We start from the raw sequence: 26,482 nt of genomic DNA, 5'->3' as shown, positions 1-26,482 counted from the left end.
ACTAGGGTAATGCAGTTCTTAAGTCACACATACAGGAGAAAAAAAGGACAAAAACACAAAGCAAAACTGACTCACAAATACCAGTCAGATTCATATTCAAATCAGTTCCTTCTTATCTTTCTAATTGGAAAGGATTTCTTCCTGACTTAAAATGTTATTTTAAAAAATACAGGACTATTTTAGAGCACCCTTTGAAGAAAGCCACACATTTATGAAGAGCTAATTACATTACTGATCATACAAACCAGACTCATTATGAACTCAACATGTGGCACAAAAGTAATTTCATGCGTGGCCTTATTCCTGCATCAAGTAAACTGAGAAGTGAAAATCCTTGCAAACAGACAGCAGTTACAAACATAATCCTCTAGTGAGCCATGTCTCAGCAGGTAAGATTAAAAAGACAAAACAGAACACCTCAAGACTGCAACAACAAAGGTTTTTATTAGAGTGAAGAATATATAATCACTGTACAGAAAACATTTAGAGTTAAAGCGTGAAATACTGAACTGCTCATTGTGCATTCCCATTGCTGAACCTGTTAGTGATCATTTATGTGGCTGTCTACAGCTGGGGTAACTTATCAGCACTTTAAAAACACTTTTGTAAGCAGGCAAGAAATGATTGTCCGTTCTAGACGATAACATTGCCCAAGGCAGGAAAAAAAGGATCATATGAATTACATTTAAAACTTACTCAAGGAACAAAGTGGGTGGGGAGGGATGAAAGGGGACTGCCATAGTTTTGTGAGGGTTTTTTCTGCACCAAGAAACTGTAGCCTCCCTGCTTTAGCTTTGTATTTAATTAAGTTTTTAAATAAGAAAATATATAAACACGTACAAGAATTCATCATTAAATCCAACCTCTTCCAGTTATCTTTGGCTTGAGAGGAAGTTGCTTACTTCAACCTTTGAGGCTCCCAAGATGGTACAAACAATCACATTCCTTTTAAAAACGCGTGGTTTTAAACCTTTAATGAACAGAGACTCGAAAAGCTTCTCTATCTTCTGAGTTCTCAGTTCTTCATGCTAATAAATCTGCAGCTTTTGTCTTCCAAAACTGTTTGGTAAAGTCCACAAGGGCTTGAGAAAGTTTCTGTTTTGAGCATTTTCTTGTTTCCACCATGAGCAGGCAGAAAGCTTATTTTCTCCAATACTAAAAGAAAATAAAAAAATACAACAGCATAGAGATTATTCAATCTGGTTTACTCTCAAAGAACAAATGCTATGTACAAATTGAACCCTGTGTTTAAAAACATGGTGAAATGCCTAAAGGTAGATGATTTTCACGACCTTTTAAGGGAAAAAGCAGTATGGAAGTCAACTCTATATGTCCCTTGACAAATTATTTCATCCAATACACACATTCCTGCTGGTAGACATTCCCTATTTTATTTTGGCATCCAATGGGAAGAAAAACAGCAGCCCTGAGCTGCCTGCATTCTGTGGTGCAGAAGCACTGGGGTTACAACCTGGATATATTCTAAACCCATGCAACTTCTGCAGCTGAAACTGAGTTTGCTCCTAAAGAGGTATCAGACAAGCATTAATAAACTCCCCAAACTGTACAGTTACACTTTAGGTGAGACACCCCACATCCCACAAGCTTTCATTTTTCTAATCACTGCTTACCATTTCAGCCCTGAATGCAACTGACTTGATTTGTAGATTTACAAGGGAAATAAAATGTGAAACTAGACACTTCAACTGTAGATTGTTTCCTCCTCTGCAGAAATAAATAACGCTGCTAAAATGAAAATGACTCTCCAGGGAGGAATGGCTATCCAGTCTTCATTAGTATCAACTAAAATTAGTATGCACCTTTTCCTCCTCTTGAGAACTATTGCACAACACCATTAGCTTATTCTAAATGCTGAATTTATTTACTTTTGAGACAACTTTTTTTTTAATAACCATTAAGGAGACAGGCAGTGCACTAAAAGGTCTGTAAAATATCTGATAAAATAACAGATTAGAGACACATTAGAAACTAAACTAAAGACTTCATAATACAGCTGTAAACTGAACATAATTTAGAATATTGTTATAAAAGAACAATACTGAGCTGATTCCAAAACATCCAGAGTATTTTATCCAAGAGCTCTACTTACTGCAGACTGACATATAGAATACTGAAACACCATGGTTACTATAATAACCAACCTTGTTAAAAAGCTCTTAAGTGCTACAGTAGACTGCAGATTCCTTACAGGTCTATTTTGGAGGTAGTAAAAGAATAAATATCTACTGCTAAACAAAAAATGTATTGAACAGCATTGTAAATGAAATACTGTGTGGAAAATCTGTTTACACTTGTGTCATAACACCTGTGTAGTGCTGGGTTTTTTTCCAGACAACTTATAGTACTATGAAGAACAAAGTCTGGCAATTCAGTGCAGAATTAAAGATAAACAAATTGAAAGATTCAATTGGCCATTGAGTAAGATGACCCCTTTATGGCAAATTCATGACCTACTAATTGTTCATTTGTTTAACGATTTGCAGACTCCATGAAGATTACAGCAGCAAATTCTTAAGACTGCCTCAGACAAAAAGATAATGATTTTCACTGATGAAGTAATAAACAACACTAAAAATCATCCTATTTCACCCATAATATAGAGAATAGACATTATTACACTAATTTTCTATGGTTTTTTTGGAAGTATTTTTTAAAAAATACATTAATACAGCACAGATTCTTAAGATGTGTCAGCTGCTGACTAATATGTGTCTGTTCTTCTTTACATTCTCCTCACACTTGAAATCCAGTATCTTTGCAGGAAAAAACCTGCAAGCCTAAATTTTTTCGAGTATGAGTAAAGGCAGTAACTGGAACTCCAAAACTAAAATCACATGGAGTCATGAGATGCTTTTAATACTTACAAATCAAGACATTTATTTTTCATTTTAGGCACCAGATGCCCAAAGCAGAAAGGAAAGCTGAAAGTACCTAAGTTGCACATCCTGCAGCAGTGCACAAAGATTGTACAAGCCTCAGGAAAATATCTCTGTGCTGAAATTCAGCATGGGCCAGCTGAAGAGCAAAAAGCCCCAAAACAAGATAACTGCATCAGGCCCACATTAGTGGCTGTCACATCTGCTTATTTGGTATCCAAAGTGTACTATACCAGTGGGCTTGTACATTAACTTGCAAAAATATGAATGGAAGATGCAATCAGTGCCTGCTGGAATGTGTACCAGCTTTTTGCTTAGAACACCATTCCTGGGAGCTACAATCACAGAATGGTTTGGTTGGAAGGGACCTTAAACATCAACAAATCCCAAACCCTCTGGCATAGGCAGTTGCTCAGAGTCCCATCCCACAGAAACCTTGAATAACATTCTTGGGTACTTTCAAATATTCTGAAAAAATCTGTCCTGTGTTTTTACAAGGAGGCTTAAGAACTGAAGAAAGATCAAGCAAAAGCAAGGGTGAATGGAAAAAGGTTACCTGAATCAAACCTGTAAACTCTGACTTACTAATACACTTTCACAAACGCAGTAACAATTATCTAGGAGAGTGTGGCATTCACCTAAGGCCAATGAAGTAAAAAACCATGTCTTTAAAAAAAGTGACAGCCAGTGTGTGATGAAAGGAAAGGTCTATGAACATACTGGATAAATTTAAAACTTCATTCTTGAATATTTCTAGTAGGCAGATGCCAGGCATTTTTCACTTTTTCTTATGGAATTACTATCTTCTATTCGAAGTTCAGAGTAATCCATCGTGAATGACAACAAATTTTGCATCATTTCCATATAATTACACTTCTTTTTTTCTCATCTAATAAAACTTCATCTGTCTTAAATATATACATAGGTGGAAATGACATTATTTCTTCTTATTCTGCACTACGGTGCAATTTTTCAAAATAAAAAACTAAGTTTCAAGAAATTAATAGATGATTTTTAGAAAAGTGGATAGCCACAACAATAGTTCTCTTCAGTTCACATCAGATTTTGACTAAAGAAGACTTTGGAAGAAAGAATCAGTTAAAAATCAGGATAATGACTGACTTTTCAAAACAGTTTAATTTTTCCTCTTAATTCCACTTCTTGTCATGTCTAATACTTAAGGCAAACTGTAATATCTTAAATCCCCAATAAATACAAAACAAATGTTAGATGGTTTTAAGGAAAAAAAAATTGGAAATTCAAATCAGAAATGCTTTTGTGAACACAGTTTAACATGGTAATCAAGTATTTTATTGTCTTACTGTGTACTGTAGTAAGAGAGCACAGAGTGAGACGTTAGGTTAAACACTTCATTCTTCATACAATGTATATTGTAATAACAAAAATAACAGAGGCAATAATCTATTGTCAACCCAGATCATCAGCAGAAGGCTGCTATAAGATCTTCCTGAAGCCTCCTCTTCTCCAGTCTGAACAATCCCAGCTCTCTCAGACTGTTTCCCTAGCAGAGATGCTCCAGCCCTCTGATAACTTTTGTAGCCCTCTGGGCTGGCTCCAGCAGGTTCCTCCTGTCCCTCCTGTGCAGGGACCCCAGCTCTGGTGCAGTGCTCCAGGTGGTCTCAGCAGAGCAGAGCAGAGGGGCAGAATCCCCTCCCTGCCCTGCTGCCCACGGGGCTCTGGATGCAGCCCAGGACACGTTTGGCTCTCTGGGCTGTCAGTGCCATGGCTGGGGCATGTCCAGCCTCTCACCCACAGCACCCCCAAGTCCTTGTCAGCACGGCTGCTCTCAGTCTGTTCATTCTCCAGCCTGGATGGGCATCAGAAGTTGCTCCGTCCCAGACACCAGACCTTGCATGATTGCTAAGGTGCTTTAAAAAAATGTATAGGACCTCTACAAGCTTGTTCTCCAGCCCTTACAACTAAAACTCAGTTTCATCATTGGATGATGACGAATGAACTAAAACATCAGACAGTGAAGTCATGCCTTCAACCTACCACTCACAGCCTCTCACCTTACTCAGCTGCCACAGATACAGCAACTGAGAGGAAAATACCTCACCTGTGCAAACTTGTGTATCTGCTCCACGACAGCTGCAAAGAGGGCATGGACACTTTCATCAATTAGACTCTGCATATAATGGACAGCTTCTTCATCAGACAGATCCAAACGAAACTTGTCCTGTACCTGGAATGGGAGTGGAAATGGCTAAAATTAGTTAAACAGTTAAAAACATACATTATTCTATCAAGATATACAGAAAAAGACACAGTGATTTTGACTAAGCTACAGCAGATTGCTGGAAATTTAGTGTTATTTAAAACACCTATTTCAAATTGTTTAATAAAAAATAGTGTTTAAATGAGCTAGAAATGGTCCCCTAATTCAAACCACTAATTTCAAAGCTCAAGGTCAAAAAGTCAAGAGGAACACTCAGAAATACAAATTTAAGCACGACTGATATGCTATGAGGAAAAGAGATAACATTCAACATTCACTAGAGAATTAAATGCCACTTGAGCAAAACCACAGAACTTTACATATTAAATACAAAGTTGGAAGAATGATCTAATAATTTTAGAAAGTATGTAACATTTCGTTACTCTAAAGATACTTTCAGGTAGTATTTATCTTTCAGAAACTGTAAGGCAGTTAAGTAAAGAATATAGAATGGGAGGAAAGTGTGAGCAAATCAACCCCATCAAAACTGACCTTTGTATGCTGAGTGTGCATTTCATTACCTTTGATTGTATCCAGTGTCCATGAACAGTTGGTTGGAGACACTGCTACCCATTATGTGTTTTTTTCTTTTGACAGCAACATTGTACCAGTAACACATTCTGCTTAGTACTTGCAGCTTGTACATGAGTTAAAAGCTGAATGCACAGTAATTAAGAATGCAGTAATACCTGTAATTTCCTATTTCCATCTTGGAAATGCCAAGAACATTTATGAAGGGGCAGTAGATGCCTTTCTGAGACTTCCAATTAATTCCAAGAAAATTGTTCAGAACTTATCCACATGGCAAATTTCCTTAACATCCTGGAGCCCAGCCCTAACTCCACTGAGCCTGGTTTTATGCTTTACCACCCCTTGAAATCTCTTCTGGTAAGCCTAGATCCTAACACTGCCTAAACAACACTATGGCCATCATTTAAAGTACTAGTTAACTTGCAAAGTAGTGCTGGTAACAGTATGTAAATTGCCCAGCAAATTCACATTAGTTGAGAAGATTTATTGCTGCCATGTAGTCACATGCTTTATTCTCATACAGATAAATCTCAAACAATTCAAACTCTTGTGAAGACCATCACATTCAAGTATTTCAGCCTCCTGCATAATGAACTAGGTAAAATGACATCAAAAAATTTCTTTTACCCTATCTTTATGCCAAGTCAGAATGTTTCACATCATAGGTAAATTGTTTCAATGATTAATTGCCCTGTTTAACAACTGTAACTTATTTGCTATCTGAATTTGTCCAATTTCCATCTCAAACAGTTGAGCTCATTAAAACCTTTTATATTAAACAGCTGTCAATCAGAAATATCTCTCATGTAGGCAAATATCAAATGATTTGTTTCTTAACCTTCTTGTGGCTGTGACTGTAAAAGTCAAGTATTTCCTGAACATTTTCCATAAATTCACTACTTTTTAGCCATTGACAAAAATGTGAGTCAAGTTATTTCAACAATTTTCATAATAAAATTTATAAAATTTCATCATCTCTAAGGTGATACTACCTTCATATCCTATTTTGTATGTTTTCTATGCACTAAAGATACACATACTCAACCACTCTATGACAGCAAACATGCTCCAAGATTTCACTTGAGTGTCAACTGGTTTCAGTTTAGTAAATCTCTGTGTTCCTTTCAAAGACAACATATTTCAAAATAGTGCTCTTCACCACTGTAATAAAAAGCCTAAGTTAGCCAGCACAGTATGGAAAGATTATAGAATTACAGAATCCTCTAAGTTGGAAAAGAGTTATATAATAACAAACTTTCTTCTTTCAAAATAACCATTATAATTATGTTGCTGGTATGTTTGAAGTAAGCATAAAATGAGTTTTCCCTCAACTTCCTCTCAGAAAGATGTTTGATCAATATGAAAGAATGGATTAAGCTAAAAAAGTTCAAACTTTCAATGAAGCATGTTACCATTGAGAGATTCAGCAGATTATTCCAAGAAGTTCTTGTTATGAAGAACTTTCATCTTCATAACACACAGGATGAGAAGGAAGTTTATTAACTCCCACATCAGAAGTTTTAGACAGTGAATGACGCACACACTAGAATCCAACAGAATTTAATGGACTACTCAGATGCTTGCAATTATGCAAAAGCTTAAATACATCCTCAAATTACAGCAGAGTTTTCTTTCAGATCTATTTTAGCACACAGAAAAGGTGATGTTAATGAGAATTCAGCAAAATCACTAACTCCAGTTTCAAAAAAAAAAAAAAAAAAAAAAATCTCTGTACCACTCTTTTAAACAACTTTAGCAATCAAACACTTTGGCAATCTTCTAATTTGCCCATAGAAGAATTTTCAGTTAGTTATATTAACATGCAGCTTCATTCTATGCAATGAATGACTAATTAAACCCACTTCCCACAAAACACACTGGGCACACTGATATATGTGCAAAGAAATTCACCCATGGTTAGATCTTGCAATCAGTTGGCAATTAGCAGAAAGATCAAATGATGCCCAGTATTAGATGTTTGCATGAAAGCTTTTCAGCCCTGCATTAAAACTGATTGCTGAAACCTAGATGAGAAGAAAAAAGGCAAAATTACAAATTACCTCTTCAGCTGCAACAGCAGCAAGATTAATACACACTGACTTATAGTTCCTGCAGGAAAGCAACGGTGATTCTTATTTGAAATCTCTTGAGTTCCAATGTGGGTTGAGTTCTAAAAAATGATAGTTTCTCACAAATGAGTTCAACAGGAAGAGATTTTTGCACGGTGTTAAAAATAGAGGTGAATTTGGGGGGTAAGATTCTGATGAGATAAACAATTATTATTACACACTTACAAATGATGATCACCATGAAGGCATCAGACATTCCACCTGAAGAGTAGGTTAGTGCTCCTGCTTTGATACTTAAATCAAGTGCATCGTTACAGTTCAGGATTTGCAAAACAGAGAAAAAATAGGATTGATTGATGCAGTTGAACTTTTGCAAAGCAAACCAAAGTTTCCAGAAAAGGAAACATTAAGCCCTATTCCATATACATATACTCCTTTGAAACATTAAAGCTCAACAGCAGAACTTGAATGTTGTATGGATGAAGAGGTTGAATAAGAATAGTCTGTCAAGATATTGACATTCAACTTGAAACTAAAGTCATTCTTTCCTCCTTAACGGAGAATAGTTTAGTATGAAAGCATACAACAAGAGGCCTGAAGAGTTGTATGAAACTGTTTGACTAGAAATTTTGTTATACTTCAGTTAAATTTGAAGCACTTTGTAAGGAAGTTCTGTCAGTTACCCTGATACCACTTCTATTTTTCAAACAACAAAAATTAAAAGGGGAAAAGAACATCAAGGACACTTTAGAAGAAAATATGGGGGAGTGAGAGTGAGGTGACAAGCATGTCAGTGTAATTTACTTGTGGCTCAACTGTTGATGATGAAAAAAGGTGATCATCACTTGCAGCAGAATCAGAAGATGGGAACTTAGCAAGGTAACAAGTCAAAGAAGGAGAAAAAATATTTTACAGGAAGTAAAAGAAAGAAATACTACTTCATGATTATACTACACCACAATTATCTCAAAAATCTAACAGAGGGAAACAGCACAACATTTACCAGAATATCAAGTAATGTTAACTGATCGTGAACTCAGACTCCATTTTTTTCCTTGAAGTGTCTTCAAGGAGAACTAAAATGAGTAACATTTGGAAAATGGCATCAAAGATGTTCTGAGAAGCTGATTTCATAGAAAATTCACACTAAGCCCCACCGAGGTGTGTGAAGTAGAAAGAAAATGATGACGAAGAGAGGAGATGAAATATTCAAGAAAACACTAATCATCTTATTAAGAATGGTAGTTGAAGATCTGATAAAATTGGCAGGCCAGTGTCTTCATTCAGTTGAATGAATCTCCAAGCTCAACCTTCTGTCTTTTGCTGTTTTGTATTTTTGGAAGTGTGACAGGCCTAGGATTGAGAAATCATATGAAAATACAGTTGGGAGTAGTAGTACAGTGGGTAAGTGCACTTGATTGCAGTTACAAGATTTTCACTTGGGCCTTTTGTTCCTGAAGCACAAGACTGCCCTCTCCCTTCCACCAAAGAGCAGATTTGTATGGACTTTTTCTGTCCTCAAATCAGACCTGCTGTACAATATGGACCACAGTTACCATATTAAACTCAGAAATTTTTCACTAGCAAGTATCTTCTCACTTGTAAAACATTACCTGAAATTGATTGGATACTTAAACTTAATTGATTACTTAAACTTAATTGATAGGTACTTCAACTTTGGAAATTGTGTGGAAGCTTTAAGAATCTGCAGGGCAGCCTCCAAATTCATGTTTCATGGACACTTGTAACTGTTTTTCAGAATTACTGCTGATGGTAGTAATGCATTTTAAGGTGACATATGAGATGTACATATGAGAATTCTTTGTTAATCCTGTTTAGTTTTCAGAAAACCTACTCTTCAGACATTCTGAAGGCTGGTAGATGCTATAGTATTTATTCTTCCAGCAACAGCAAGCAACACTGCTTATGTTCTATACAACTGTATCACACTAGTATGGGATTGCTCATTTCAACTTCAGCTGCTTTTAAAACAAACTTCATTGTCCCTTTCCTGTGGGTCACAACATAATGGATATAAACATTACCAAAATGAGACAAAGATCAATCAACAGCAAAAAAAGAAAAAACCCAGCATTTTTTCATTATTATTTTTACTGCTCTGCTTTGTACTTATTACAGTACTTAGTATCCAATATTCATGTGGTAGAAATTGACATTAAGTGTTTGGCTTAATCCTTATCACATTTCATCTTTTTCAGTAAATACTTTCCTGCTATCCCTGCTGCTTGCAGTCCAAACAACTCACACCACAAACTATTCAGATGCTTTATTTGCATGAACAACTTTATTTGAGTGTCTATTCTGACAAACGTCTTTGTTTCCAAGAGTTCAATTTAAACAAAATGTGGTTTATAAACAAGCCCTTTAGGGGCTTCTCTATTTTTTTATTTTTTATTTTTCATTTTATAATAGTAAGACAACAAATATGTTGGTGAACGTCTCTAAAATGAACTTCTGTGAGAACTGGGGGTTTAGCCACTATGGTATCAAAGATAACACCGTTCCAGCTCAGAATTTCATCACACTGGCCAAAAACTTACAATCAACTAGAGACTGATATAATGCAACAGAAGCATAAGAGTGTTCTCACTTGGTTCATATTTTGGTGTTTACTCCAACTTCTGTATTTTTTCAATATTTTGAAATTAATTAATATGCATGAAAAATCAACAGCCTAGAAACAAAAAATCTGGGTGCGCAGCTGCAGCGTCATTACCCAAATGGACAGAAAGATGAACGTCTGCTGAGGCAAAATAAGCTCTGTGGTGATGTGACACTTTTACAAAGCACAAGCCTCCCTGAAGCAGCAAGAAAATACTACTGAAACTAACAGACTCTAATCAAGCAAAAATGAGTTTACTTCTCCTGTAAATTTCCTAGTGGCATTAATAAAGCTCTGGAAGATTTCCTTGCACCAGCTCTTAACAAACACTATTTTTGGTCAGGTGAAAAAGGACAGATATCCACTGCCTAAAAGGCTTATCAAGCTCCAACTTAGAAATTTCTTTCCATTTCACTAACTTGGGAACTCAACACTCAATTATCCTTTGGCTGACTGAAAAGCACAGAGGAGGGGGAAAGCAGTGAGAGTTTCAATACAAGCCAGATGTAAAAAACCAGGAAAAATTAGCTCAGTTTTAGAAACAAGGTAGCTCAGAAGCTTCTTGTACCTCTAATCACATCTCTGCTTCAGCTTTTATTCCTGTAGAATAAAAATAATTTTGACATATTTAATACTAAGATAAAAAAAACACATGACTGCTCTCTCTTTTTGCTAGTTTCCAAAAAATCAGACTGATCCTTTTCTTATCAAGGGGGGTGAGCCCCCATCAGTGTTCAGACAGCCATGGAAACACAGAGTGTGCTCTCAGTATTACAGCCCACAGACAGATGACTTTACTGTCTTCTGGACAGTTTGATTTTTATCCTTTTTTTGTCTATCCAAAAGTGGTGCCAAAAATGAATGAGGCTACTTTCACAAACAGCAGTTAAGCTCCTGCTTATGGAAGCCAGGTATGCTGTCTGTGCTCACAATAACCTCACCTACAATGCAGCATCTTTGCAGCACCTTCTTTAATCAATGGACATCTGAAACAGAGCTCAGTCAATTAGGACACTGTCCTTTAATGCCTGCTGAGTCCTTTGTCTGCCAATGAATCACCGGTCCCTGATGATTTCTCATGTAAAGGTCAGATCTGCTATGAAGGACAGATAGAAACCATCTGGCTTTCCTGCAGAAAAATAAAAAGCTTTTTTTGTTAGGAGGTGACAATGCTGAATCTATTAGCTGCATTTGAAGAGTGATGGTGCACCTCTTCCTTACGCAAAACTGGCTACATAATTGACTCCAGATTTTAGTCATTACTACTTGGAATTTATAGTACTGGCTAATTTTAAAAAGCCCAACAATTAGCAATTAGCACTGCAGCTGTGCTGGAAATGGAAAAGCAAGGAGCAATAGCAGGAAAAAAAAGTGAGTGTAGTGATATCTTCATTGTATTATCAGTTATGCATTGACGAGTCAATATAATGATTTTAGCCCAGTCTTCTTCCTGAAATCTGAGAAATGGAAAAGCATATGTGAAGAGTATAAAATTTAAAGGCAATTATCTCAGAGGCCAAAGAAAGGAAGACACAAACTGAGGAGAATCCTCTGCTGCTTTTCAGTTTAATTCCATTTTGTGACATTTTTGAGCCAGGTTTTCAGAAAAGTCTCAATCAGAGAGTGGAAGTAGGAGATGGTGTCATGAACCCTGAGATGAAGCGCACTGACAGCTTTCTTTATAAATAGTATGGAGAGAACAAAAGGAGATGGAAGGATCAAAAAGACATCTAATTTTAAGCTTTGCAGTTACTTTTTCTTGGTCAAAAGCTGACAAGCTTTTTACTATAAAATTAAACATCATGAATCAGAAAAGGGTTTCTCCAGGTCTGAGAATGGAAACGATTTCGTGCAGCTGGTAATCCCTGTCTCCTGGTTTCCTATGGGGAAAATAATGATCAAAACTGGAGTGAGGGAAGTGAGTCAGTACAACAAGCTTTTCTGTCAACTGGGAAGTACTAGTCTATTTTTCCATAAATACTGGGTAAACTCACTGACTGATATTGTGTATACCCACTGCAAGCAAACTGCTGGTTCAGAAACCAGTTTTCAATATGCTCTTCAAGAATAGTTGTGGAACTTCAAACAGAGCTTTGTTTGCTTTCAGGCCAATGCTGACTCACTTATTTTCAGTCCAATTTTAGCTGTAAGAATGCACGGTTAAGGTCAGCACTGATTTAATTTCTGAAAACAAATACTATGCAAAGCAAGTAAGAAGGTACTGCCAAATTCTGATGTGCTCAAAATCTGTATCTTCAGGTAAAGCCATAGGGAACTTCAGTTTCTTTTCATGCTAGCAGGAAAAAATTATTCCCACTGCCATCTTTCTTTGGTAAGTAAATCAGTTTGCATAGTTTGCTCTTTTTTGAACAAGAAGATGGGGAAAGTTCTTTCAGGGACGACAGGAAACAGAGCACTCAGATGTGCTTAGATCATCCTGTGCCAATAAATCATGTCAAAGAGGTGCAATCTATACTTATTTTATTTATGTACATGACATAAGCTACTCTTCCAATTTTGCCTTCGCTCGATCTGTGTTTCTCCCAAGAAATTTCACAAATTTTGGAACGAAACAACACTAGGACAATATGCCTTCTGTTAGATTTTAAGCTTCATTATACAGCTACATTCTGTTAGTGACCTCCCTGAGATGTTCCACTGTTATTAGATGGTAGAGGATAATTTGGAAAAAAGCCTCCTTTGTTCCTGAGGTTAGTAGTTACAGTCTTTAATAATATTTTCTGCACTGAGGTTTTTCTAAAAATGTCTAATTTAACATATCAGTGCTAAAATCTTAAAAAAAAAAAAGTAATCCCAACTCAAATCATCCAAGGCCTCACCGAAGAGGATGTTTCACTGAAGTTTTCTTATGATCTTACTTGGTTTCCTTTTCTGACTAAAAGTAAGAAAGTTCTTCCAACATCTTCTCTTAACTACTCTAACTAGTGAGCATCCCATTATGAAACACCTATACACTACAGGGAATGATGAGAGACAACAGAACAAATCAAGACAGGGAAAATAAAAGTAGTGTTCTTTATTTTATTTCAACTTACTTTATTTCAACTTATTTTATTCTAGCCATCACTACCACATGGTAGATGCAAATTTTACTTCTATTTAGAATATGTATATGATTATTGAAATAAAACTTTCATTCTGGTTCGAAGACTGAAGTAGATTATTTGCTGAAAGTTTAAAAAAGGGGAACACAAAAATTATTTCTGAATGCAGTTTTTAGTCCTTACTGTAACCAGCAGGCAGACACTTCCTGCAAAGCACCTTCCTGCCTACTGGTGGCACAGGACATCCCTCTGTGAAGACAAAGATTAGACTGGGAGTTCAGCTACTGCCTAACATTGCAATGCAATTTTCCTTTGAGGAAACAAAATTGTTGCCATTAAAATCCTTCTTTAACAACAACCTTTAAAATAATTCATGTTTACTTCATAACAGCAGTATAGCTACACCTACTAAAGATCTTTATGCCAAGCCAATTGTTTGACAAAATAATTGCAGTGCAATATTTCAAAAGGCATTGTAAGATATATAATTTATACTACCTAGTAAGCATTCCTTTGTTTTATAAAAACAGAAATTACTCTTCTTGCAGTTTAATCATCAAACCAGTATTCTTATTAATCTCCAGATTGAGATGAAGCTAACCTACCTTGCTGTCTGTAAAGTCAGAGCCTGACTGGCTCCTAATGCAAAAGAAGGGCTCTATAGAAAAGTGAGCATGAGTGCTGCCACTAGAGCACCAATGAGGAAAATGCTGCCTAAGAACTTCACCTCTACCTTCACCAGGACACTTTCTTAGATAGAGAAACATTTGTAAATCTCCACCTTTTGTCTTCTGTGAAAGTGATACCCTGGTTGAAATGGCTATTGACTTGTCTCACACATCAAAGGTAATTTAATTTTGCAGGTCAGTCCAAAATGGATTTTTACCTAATTTGAGTCTGTTGAAATATATATGGATTTTTTGTTAAAGCTTTAAGGAAAAAAAATAAAAAATCAATTTAGATGCTGAAAGCATTTATTCAATTTTTCTACAACAAGGTACAGTATTACCTTGTTAAATGACTGAATCAACTTGCCACTCACCCCAAGAGAGGCAAGGCACCTTGTTCCTTTTTTTATTAGTTCTAACAAAGCTTATAACTGATTTCAGATGGGCTAATGGGTATTTAATACCCCAAACAAGTTTTCTAGCACATTATTTTAAAACACCCCAAACAACAATGACCTATTCACTGTTGTATAAGAGGTTAAGATGATTCTGATCCTAGCCCATTTAAAGCTATTTTCTGGTTTATCTTTTTAAAGTAAAATAGTAAAATGAAAAGAAAACAATTCCTTTTACAGAAGCTTTGAACATTGTCATGAGCATCCACCAGACTGTAACATCAACAACTGCTTTATGGAAGGCTCCTCCGCTTACCCACTCGTTAGAGATCCCAGCATGATGTATTACTTTAGCACAAATTTAAAGAGTATATTTAAAGGATAACTTTGAACTAAAAAGACCAAACTCTCAACAGGGGTCTGAAACAGCTTAGCTGTCAGAAAAAAAGTTTCTACAAGACAACAAAAAACTTGAGAGAGCTGAAAAATTTGGCTATCTTCCTCACAAGAGTTTACTGTGTGGGTTTTGTTTTGTTTTTTAAAGGAACAAGCACACTCTAAATAACTTAAAAGGACATGGGGAAGTAGGGCCTTTCCTTCTCAAAGTGATTTGCATTCCGTATCAGAAACACTTGCCTTATTGCTTCAGTTCTATCTGCTTTCACATTTTAAAGCCTCTGTGAATGGACAGCCTGGAATCTCCCATAAGAATAAAAGTCACAGTTCACAAGCTGCAGCACTGTCAGAGCTCAGGACCCCAGTAACTAATTGCTGCATTTGATCTAACAGTGATCTGTCATGTAACAACTAAGCTCCTGTTCTTTTCATGCAATGAAAGCACAGTCATTTCCACTTTGTAATGGGATTTAGAAGTAACTACGGGGATCTAATTCAGAGATTAGGTGGTGAGAGTGTGTGCTGGTAACTCCACAATTGTGGGTTTGATCCCACTCACTTAAGAGCTGGACTTGATGATTCTTGTGGGTCCTTTCCAACTCAGAATACTCTGTGATTCTGAATTACCTTTAAGATTTTGCTGCCTTCCATGATCTCCAAATGCATGCCATACTGTCATGCTTTACATAATCTGTATTTTTAATAATTGCACATAAGTGAAATGTAACATACTTCTCAGCTGTAGAAAATACTTTCTGGCTTTCAGTTCTGTACCTTGATTCGTTAAGTCAATAAAATGATATTGGAAATTTACAGAGAGTAAAAGAGTTTTAGAAGTATTTGAAATACTCAATTATTGCTATATTAAAACCATCCTTTAGAAGTATTTTGTAGAACTTAACATCCTATTATCATTAATTATTGAAAACATATACCCTTGGACAGCATTTCTAGAGAGTTTTCCACCACAAAATGCAAGGCCAAGATACTAATAAGAAACAAGGATATTACAAGTTAATTTGCAGCAAGTATCAGAAGACTCTTGGTAAAAAATATCAAAGCTCACAAGAACACATACAAGGCAAGGATGAACAACACTCACACAAGCAACCTGGCCTAGTGGAAGTGGCCACAGCAGTGGGATGGAATGAGATTTGTAGCCCAACTCATTCTGGGAGTCTGTGATCAAATGACAGGGAACCCTGGACCAGTAATGAGTAAGATTAAAATGCATCATAATTCTCAAACTTATTGGTGCAAACATTAAAGAACTAGCACTTCTGAAGCTCAATGAAACCACTGTTTTGAGCTCCTGATGACTGCTTCAGTCATGCACAAACTTGCCCCAGATTAGCCCCTGTTTTTACTAGGATTTATGGTGCATTTATCAATAGATTTTTCAATCTAAAAGATTTACCCCCTCCCTACTGTATCACCCATTTTCCCAAAGGGTAGGCAGAGCCAAATGTGTCTTCCTTATAAAGATGAAATTCTTCAAATAGGAAGGACATGCATACTGCTGGGAAGGTCACTTCCTTGGAAAGAAACTTTCTCTGCAAAAGTGTAGTTGCTTCCAGAACTTGGCAGGTATTGAACCATTTCAGTTGACTACTTTAGCCTTTTATCTCCCAAGTTCTACGTAAGTAACCTATTCAACCTGTAGAGCATTTAGGGACAGAGGAGAGGTTCAAGTATTGATAAGAAGAAATAATTTGCTCTCATTTTCTCAGGAAAACAGTTGAGTGGAAGGAAGATTGTCATTTTTACCACAAAACACAGCTTAGATTCCTGGTTATGAAACTGAACAGCAGCAAGAACTCTTTGCATTGATTTCTAACCAAGAAACTCTAAATAGAAATGGTTGGATCCTTGAAGAGAAAGGGAAAAATTGTGCAGTCACAATTTAGTTTTCTTTAAGGAAATTATATTAAAACATGAAATATTTATTTGAAGATTCTGAATCTCTGCTATCACAGCTTATTGAAAACAGTGAAGAATAGCCTACCTGAGAGACAATCCACCACTTGAATAAAAATAACACTGAACTAATTTCCATTGGATACACAGGCTCCACAAAGTCTTTTGGGGAATTAAAACAGATAGCCCTTCACTATAAATCAGGTTATAAAAACCTCAACATTTGTCTAAAATGTAAGTGTAATGAAATCTAGATGGAGATGTATCCAGTATTTTTCATGTCAACTATTGTTCAAACACCAAATGGAAAAGAATGGCTTAAGCTGGTATAAGACAAAGTTAGGATTATGGGACACAAGTGTGTCTTCACAATAAACAAGAATTTCTTGTTGATGAAGATATACCAGCCTACTGATTTTCAATCATCAGTAGACTGGTTTTATAACTAGAAGACTGGTTTCATAGAACCATCCATGACTTAAAGGTTTCTTGACTAGATGGAACAATCTTTCATGATACAGTCAGTCTTGACTGCTTCACTTTTAAGTTTGATAAGGTGGAAACGCTGTTTTTAGCTAAAATACCCACTGGAACAGAGTGCCAGAGCAGAGTGTGGAGCATTGCATGGATGATAAAAAGCCATTATGTATTCATGGGCACATGTGCTAAGTGTTCTCCAAGTATACTCTCCTATGTTTAACTTCAGTGATTCTAGAAATTACAAAACAGGAGCAAGTATTTCTTGAGGTGAGATACAAATAAGTCATCACCCTAAGTGACTGAAAATTTCATAATGAGATGCCCTGGGTTACTGAAAGACAATGAAAGCTTCACAATTACCTTTTTTACAGTCTTGTCGGGTTCAAGAGCAATATCTGGAATGTTGGCATCCACCATGAGGGAAAATAAATTCAAGATCAAATTGGAATACCTAAGCAGAAGAGAAAATTAGGATAAGCACTTTGTAAACTGTACAAAAGACATTTTGTAAACATCTTAATCTAAGAACTTATCATTTTACAAAGAACTGCTAATGCTTCAGAGATTCATTTGTAATACTAATTGACAGTATGCTAAAGAACACAAGCCACTTACATTAACTATCAAAGTTTAACCTTTAAAATCTCTCAAACTGCCAAAATGGAATAAAATGCTCTAATTTTGTTACAATTTTCTAAAATTGTCAGAACATTTACTCTGAGACATGTTAAATATAAACAATAATTTCATATATTTTAAGTTTTAATGCCATTTTCTTTCTCTGGTAGGATAAACATATGCTAGAGTACTGATTCAAAGGTTATTTTTTATTAAGAAGTGATACAGCAGCATGATATATATTCAAATAGATTAAGTCTTCATAAGTACAAAAAATTATTTTTCCAATCACTGTAAGGGCTTTTGACATAATGAATTAAATATTTAACCAGATCCAAGCCTTCAGTTGCTCAGCTAAGCTCCAGTAATAGTGGTAGCACAGTACACTTAAGAAGTACAAATGTCATCTACAACCATCATAAAAGACAAATTAGAGAAGAGTTTTCAGCTTTAAAATGGTGTTGGAAGCACTCATGACAATTTTTTTAAAGAACCCCATTTTGCCCTTGCAGAAAATTAGCTGTCAGTCTCTTTTTCAAAGGATAATTTTCAAGCTGTTCAACACAAAGTGAAACTCCCCTTCCTCTACAAAAAGATCTATTTCCCTTTAAGACACAAAATATGTTACTGACTTCACCATTTGAAATATTGCTTTGCTAAGAGAACCAGGAGCTTCACAGATGATAGAAAATGAATTCTTAGCAGCAAAACCTGTTTATTAGGAAGCTGCTGAATATATATTGCTGACAATTGCAAGGAGTGCAAAGTATTTCAACTAAACAAAAGGTCTGCTTCAAATCAGTATTTTAAAAAATAAATATTGGTAAATATTGCTCAAAAAGACATCTCTCCAGAAACACTTAATTCCAACAAAAACTCCTGACACTTTATCTGGAATTAACACTACCTAACACATTCTAATATGAGTTTCAAGACATTATAAGAAAAGCATTAAAATCAACTGTTTGGCTAGAAATCTTCAGTACCTTGTGTACTTTGCTTCTCCAGGGGCAGGAGTCAGGAAAATTACTTTTATGACAAATTAAAAGAAAAGAAGGAAAGTTATCTACCATTTTGTTTCAAGTCTGGATAAGAAATCTGGCAGTCAGGTTGCTCTGCTAGTAGGAACAGACACCACAGATTTTAATTAATTTTTCTTCTACTTCCCTGAAACCACTGAATTTCTATTTGAACATGCTTAAATGTTACAGGTACATGCTCTCAAGTCTCTCTTCCTATGTTACTGGTACCTTCTGTCAGTTTTCCCTTCAAACTGACACAGAATCCAAAGTGTCAGAGTCCCTTTTGTGCTTCAATGCAAAGAGGATAAGAGCTTATAAGCACTACAGGTTATTGGAGCTATTTATGTGATGGAGGCTTATAAAAAAAAATTTAAAGGTCTAGGCATCATTGTTAGATGCCAGTTAAGAGTCTTCTGACTGAAGAGTCTGAAGTCTTCTGATTCTTGAAGAATAAGATCACCTGAAGAAACTCATTTGGGGAAAAAAAAAAACCAAACAAGAAAAGGTAATTTGGGGGTGAGTATGGAGTGGAAAAAAAATAATTTAGAATTCAGGAAGAAATTGCTCTTTATACTATTTGCAGGTCTGTCCTCTGCCCCTCACCCCAAAACTTCTATAACTCAGTAATCAACTGCAATCCTTCTTACAGGCAACATCTTCAGCAAGTATGCCATGAGGTTTACACGAGTTTACAGCCCAAGCTCATCTAAGAGGAGAGATTTTGCTGAATCACCTGAGTTAGGAGCCTGACTTGTTAAAAACAAACACCTTTGTCAAAGATGGGTGTCATTCATCTCTGTCATCTACATTACAAAGACCTCTGACATCCATCCACAGCCAGAACAAACTCTGAGCCAGGCTTTCCTAGTTTCAAGGAGGTTTAATGAAGTGCATAAACCGAAACCTAAATACTTCTCACATCATTTTTTGCTTTCCTCAATCTCAGTACAAGTTAACTCACAAAACAAATGGAGACTCAGCTGTACTGAAGGCTGATTAACTTCTGGTTTGAAGATGAAGTACTGTTAAAGAAATTCAACAAAAAAACTCTACTTCTACATAGAAGAGATCTCATATATCAAGAAAGAAGTCCACATCAGAGAAAAGGTCAAATTCTCATTGTTATGCTTTCTGAGAACAGCAACTTTTGTTTTCAAGTAGTTAATATCTCAAATGGCTGCTTGATCCTAAGCATTCTTTTATTCATTTTTTTAATATTTACCAGTTCCTTTGCATGTAGATGTCCTAAACCAATCAAATATTTAGGGTGTTGACTTTGCAATGCTCTACCAAATCCAAACATCCACATCACAAACATCTACTACAAAGACAAGGACAGAAGGGTATACAGTTATCTGCAGTCCCAAACTAACGCCCTGCTTATTTGGTCAAATTCAAAATGCCTAAGTTTAAAATGCCTTAAGGATACTACCTTTATTTCAGTGGAACGTGAGGTACCCCACAACTCAATTCTCTTCTCAAGAGCATGAATACTCCCTAGTCATTGTCATGTCACAGTTGGCTATAATAAATTACGGCATTTATTCTTCCCAAAGTATTTTCTTGTAGTCCAAACTCAGTGAATATGGACTTAATCACCTCCAGTTTTGCTTTTGCTCTTCCCTCTTCACCATCTAATCCCAGCTTTTAGAACACTGTCCACATCCTGTACTGCCTAGCTACAACCTTTCCAAAGGAGAAGCACTTCCCAAGTGCCATCACAACTTTCCATTTGATGCACACAGTGTTTCCATTCAGGCCTGGACAGGACCCTCAGTCACTAAACAGAACAGGCTGGAGAAAAACTGCTCCAGCCAGATGCACCACCCCACCTACATAGAGGAAAAAAATCTCAGCCCAAACTAGAGCTTCTGTCCCAGCTCCTACTTACTTCCTACTCCTTTGCCCTACCTATGTGCCCATTAACTCAAACTGAACAAGCTTCTCACACAACTAATGCAGGAGAAACCCTTACTTGGAAGGAACAAAACAATTCAGAGCCTCACTCTGGAAAAAAATTTTGAAATGATGTGACTGGATTATTTGCTGCCACAGATTGCCCAGAGAGGTGTAGAGTCTCCCTCAGGGCAGATATTCCAGAACATTCTGAACATAACTGCCATGTGCTCTGGGATAACCCTCCTTGAGCAGAGAGCTGGGACAAATGATCCATTTTGTGGTACAATGGAACCTGCTGAAGAAGGTAATAGAGCAGGTGTAGAGCAGGAAATTCTCGGTGGAAAGGAAATGCTGACATGTAGCAGGATTTAAACATCTTTAAACAGGCTCAACATGTACAATGAAAACCTAAAAGGCTGCTACAGCCTAAGTGAATATGCAAGTCCTGCTGACAGCCACAATTTGCCCTGCAACACATTCATAACGCAGCAGCTGCTCCTTCAGTACAGCACTGCTGACAAACACACACGCCTGATTACTGTTGCTCAAAAAAGTAGAAAGCATCTCCTTATTCCTATTCCCCAAAAAAAAACCCCAAACTAACTAAAGAATATACAATAATGATCATATGGCAAACTGCTTACAACCTAAAACAATGGACAGAACTATTCTTTCACTTGTACCTTTATAATTCCTTACTTTTACTTATGCAACATCGATTCCACCAGGAATCCCCATTCACCAAGATACAGTACTTGAACTATGCAGAGAACTGTCTACTCCCCAGGGAAATAAAGAACTAAAATAAAGCACAATCTGATGGAGATCACAGAGTCTGCATTTTGCCTTAGCTATCAGAGGTTATGATTTCACACTACTTGGCCAGATGTGTCTGTGAGTGGGTTTCTGTCAATACGCAGAACTGTTTGACCTAAAGTGTTCTACATGTTCCACATGATTATTTTTTAACAAATAACCTTAAGTATTTTTCATTGTAGCTGCTTAAAGTAATAGTTACAGTAATTTGAATATTATCATACAGTATTGTTGTTGAAAGCCTTAAGGATATTTATCAAGAACCATTTAAAAATATTTTCCAATAAAGTGAGTAAATATTGGCAATACTATAATTACAACTACAATTCCAGACATTAAAAATGAAACCCTCTTGATTTACAGTTGAGTTGTATGCCCAAATTATCACTATACTACACATTTAATGATGATCTTTGTAGCAAATCATTACATAAATTAATTCAATTAATAATCTTTCACTGACACAACAGACCTTTCCACTGAAACAGCTAGGTTTAAACAATAACAGTTACTCAATACATGACAAATAAGAAATACAGCATTACAAAACAGCGTTAAGCAAAGTTCAGAAGTTGGACTGTTCCTTGAAGCCACAAATATTGCCTGCTGATAACATGTCACTATTTCTTCAAATTGTTGAATAGCTTTTTAACCTATTAATAATGTCAGTTCCTAGACCAACTCCTTAGTCTTCCTCCTTTTATCAGCTGAAGAACTACATGCAGCATTTTATTTTGTATCACTGGCTGCTTTCTACATTCCAGGTACTTTTCACATAAGCTTACCATAATAACAATTTCTTACACATATTTGAAGGTTTCCATTAGGTATCTTTGATATTAAAATGAAAATCTTTCCTCTTCATTGAAGATGTGCTAAATCAAATCCCTGGACAGACCAGGAGTGCTTACCTATGCTCTGTTCAAACAGAACAAAAATGAGCTACTAGGCTCAGAAATTTGATGGATAAGTAATACAGTCACTGCAAAAGAATGAAGCTGATTCCAAATTTAAAAGAAAGATCCGTTGGTTCACAAACACCAGACTCCAAAGAATTTTTAGCTGCCACAATTCTGGGTATTTAAAGAAATTTCTAACATGCTTGATTGTCACTACAAGTTGCTAATTTTTGTCCCACTGGAGCTGAACTGAACTAAGCATATGTGTGTGTCATCTTCAAGCCAAAGAATTTGATCATCACTAATTTAAACTGGAGGAGGATAAAGCAGCAAATGAGTAACGACTTAAATTAAAATGACAGTTCCTTGATCATCAATACTCAGAGGAAAAGAACCTTAAGGGCAAAAATACACCCAAAAAGAGACACAATTTAATATCCCACTTGAAATGAAGCTATTTAAGTTATTAAACAAGCAAAATTGGGGGCTTTAACTTGAACCATTACATTCAGCCTCCACATTACACCAATACTGTGATGTTTTCATTCCTTCCTTTCACACAATTCTTGTGATCGCATTTGAACAACCTCTGAATTTTCAACAGAAACACTTCAGCAATTAATTTACTTGTCTCCTCTCCTGCTTTGGAGTGGCTCTAATGAGCTTTGGCATCCACCCAGTGCTGTTACCTGCGGAGGTGGAGAAAGGCTGTGTAGCACTGCTTACGGAACTCCTGGTACTGCTCACTCTGGGTGCCTCCCATGCCTTCCACCATCTCTTTGTTCAGCTTCATCGGGGGAGGAAGGGGCTTGGGGTCCCGGCCCAAAATATAACCAAAGTCAATGTGAAACAGTTTACCTGTAGGAGAAGGAAAGGCAAACACTGCACATAATGGTTTTGCAACATTTTCTTGGTGCAAAACTTGGAAAAACAGAATCACTAAGAAGATAGTAAGCAGTTCTCCTTCTGTAAGGTATATAACAGTACATTTTTCATCTTCAGCTGTTAACTGGAAATGATCGCTTTAAAGAAACAAAACTGATTTCAAATTCATAAAGAGTACCAACAACTTTTTTGATTTTTAAACATGTAGAGTATATTCATAAAGACTGAACCAATACTGAAACTGGCCAGTAGATATTGAATGCATAGTTTACATAATAGATACTACTAATTCTTTGCACCTTCTTTATAATTTGCTAGCAAATTTAAATAATAATGCCTAACGTGTGTTTCACATTTGATTGCTGTGGCATGAATATGATAAATTTAATGTCACAAAGAGAATGTAAGACTCATAATCCTATAAACCTTTCAAAGCCACTGAAGAGTTAAGAAGAGTTCAATGCTGTTTCAAAAGTCTTTTGAGTTGTTCAAGTAGGGTCAAAAATTATCAATGGTTTTGAAATACACTGAAGAAACATCACTACAACTTTAAATATCCCAACTTTAAATTTGAAACTGGACTTCAAATTCATCAAAAAGTTTGTCATACCCTTTTTCAGTACTAAAATAAATTGCACTGCTTCATCACTACTATTCCCTTCTCAGCTCAACTGACTGCATTTAGAACACTTCTGCCACATTAGCTCAACAAAAACTTGTATATGTCTCCTCTCTTCAAATGCACAAGGCAATTGCCCTTCCTATCAAGAGCCTGCCATGCTGCTCACCATAATGCTCGCACATTAACTGGGGACAATTCAAGTTTTCTCTTCCAATATTACTGAACTATGCATGAGATGTTACTGGTGGCAAAATGAACAACTAAACTTCCCCTGGTAAACTTTAGTTTACTAGCAACTTCGAAAAACCTAAAATACTTAGTTTAACTGAGGAATAGATATTTTACAAACACACAAAAATTATGCTAATAGAAATAAAAGTAAAACAATTCATAATTCTTTTTTTTTTTTTAAGGAATAATCCTGACTCACTTAAATACTAAAATCTAAAAAAAGTCTCTGAATTTGTTCTGCAAATTAATTTTCAGTTTGGAATGTGTAATTTAAGCAATGACTTGAGCCATACCACAACTACAATACAAAAAGATGGTGAATTGCAGATATGCATGCAGATACAAGATAGAAGATCTTTTAAATAAGAAGGTAGAAAATTATTAGCATGATTGTTATCTAGACAAACACAGACAGCACAGAAGATAGTCTTGTTTCAGAATTATGGAACTGAGCAGCATTACAGACAGGGGTATATTTGCTATGGGATTTTAACCGGCAGCATGTGTATTCATTTTAAGATTTCCTAAGATTATGTTCTCATTGCTGTTGGAAAAAAAAATGAAGCAGTCATATTTTTTAGTTAATCACCCATCTTTGACTGTTTCATTGAATAATAATGTAGTATCAATAGAAAAGGCTTTTTGAGATCTATCATAAGGACTCGTCTTCAATCCAAGAAACAAATTCCCTGACAGTCCAATTTCAAAGAGAGATCACAAGTATTCTGAACAAGAGGCAAAATATTTGCTGACTGATAAATGCTACAACCATTACAATTTGCATAACTAACTATACTATTTAAAAAGCCTTCATTCTTTCTGGGCTGGTACAGGAGATTCTTTTAGAGCTCATTTTTGTACACCAAATTTTTGAGGTAACCACATACACAACCCTTCCATCATGAGGCCAGAAAACATGTTTACCGAAGAAGTTTTGGGGATCAGCTTTCTGTTCACTTATTCAAACCAGTCACTTTGAAAAGTCAAGAGACAACATTTTGAATAAAACAGTAACTCTTGTAGCAGTAAATATTTTTTTTTTTTTCAGTTTTCTCTGGAGATACGGAATAAAAGATGACAATTAATAATTTACATGGGTAACAAAGACATCTAAAACATTCAAAAATATTTCCAATAGTTGAGTGATAGACACTAGAAAGTGAGATGAGGCCATCCTGCATTAACATTACAGGCTTTCTAGCTGTACTTCAAGATTCAGCTGGTTTTTAGACTAACTTAAACTATATGTACAAGCTTATATTTAAATAAATATTTTTCAAACCTTTTAAGCCTGTCTACTAAACAAAGACTTGAATATTTTTAATTCAGCTTCTGAAAGATTAAACCAGCACTCCATGTTATAGAACATGAACAAAAGGCTCTCCTTGGTGCCTGCACAAAGTTGCTACACCAGCAGCAGCCTGAGGGGACACTGAAGGTCTGGAGATTTCTACAGTAGACCATGACTCATGTTACCCTCCAGGTCTTAACAACAGAAAAAGTGAGGAACAAGCCTGCTTTGGACAAATTAAATTTCCTATATATTTAATACTGAAAATAGGTGACATTTATATCCTTATTTATGTAAATAAATAATAAATTTATTAAGTTAATAAACTCAATTACTTCAAATCTTTTAATATCAAGATAAAAATGTTTTAAGTATCTCAAGTGATCATCCCAAGTGTCATTTGTATCAGGGTGCTACACTGATGTTCAACTTTCCTTATATTAATGAATGTAACAATTTTCACTCAGCATAACTCCAACTGCAAGAATAAGGGGACCTCTGGAGGACATCTGGTCCAACCCTGTTTAAGCAGAGACACCCACAGCCAGGTGCCTTAGCCAGGCCATGTCCAGGCAGCTTCTGAGTATCCCCAGGGATGGTCTCTCCACAGCCTGTTTCAGACACTTCCCTGTAACAGTTCATACTCACATAATGACATTTATATACAATAATCACCTACCCTCCCACTAATCCAGCCTTCATGTGAACTTTGTGCAATACCACTTTTTCTAAATGCTTTGAACTGCCATGTTTTACAAAGCAATTACATGTCTTTCCCTCAATACACTGCATAATGCATACCCTTCTCTCTCTTAGACCACCATGTTTTACCATGATCAACTTCTTCTGATTTATTACATCTTAATTAGATGGGCTCCTAATCTTTAGACATGCCTATAAATTACATTCAGAACTGAAC

General features: G+C 36.1%; 1 protein-coding gene across 3 annotated transcripts in view; it reads right to left on the bottom strand.

Annotated features, from left to right (window-relative positions):
• Window positions 1-425: 425 nt before the first annotated feature.
• Window positions 426-26,482, bottom strand: part of PIK3C3 (phosphatidylinositol 3-kinase catalytic subunit type 3) — a 66,506-nt gene continuing 40,449 nt past the window's right edge. For 2 of the 3 annotated variants that reach the window (XM_079330155.1, XM_079330156.1), the window contains 4 exons: window positions 23,224-23,392; window positions 17,641-17,731; window positions 4,978-5,103; window positions 426-1,155 (listed from right to left, as the gene is read on the bottom strand). In XM_079330155.1, the coding sequence (XP_079186281.1) occupies window positions 1,141-1,155; window positions 4,978-5,103; window positions 17,641-17,731; window positions 23,224-23,392 (401 nt within the window). In that variant the 3' untranslated portion in view covers window positions 426-1,140. Of the gene's footprint in view, window positions 1,156-4,977; window positions 5,104-11,368; window positions 11,489-17,640; window positions 17,732-23,223; window positions 23,393-26,482 lie in introns of those variants that run through there. The other variant, XM_079330157.1, reaches the window with a different exon arrangement.

The sequence above is a fragment of the Erithacus rubecula genome (assembly GCF_903797595.1).
Source record: "Erithacus rubecula genome assembly, chromosome: Z".
In the NCBI taxonomy this organism is placed as follows: domain Eukaryota; kingdom Metazoa; phylum Chordata; class Aves; order Passeriformes; family Muscicapidae; genus Erithacus; species Erithacus rubecula.
The sequence above is the reverse complement of the archived record's forward strand: the minus strand, read 5'-3'. Positions and strand labels throughout refer to the sequence as shown.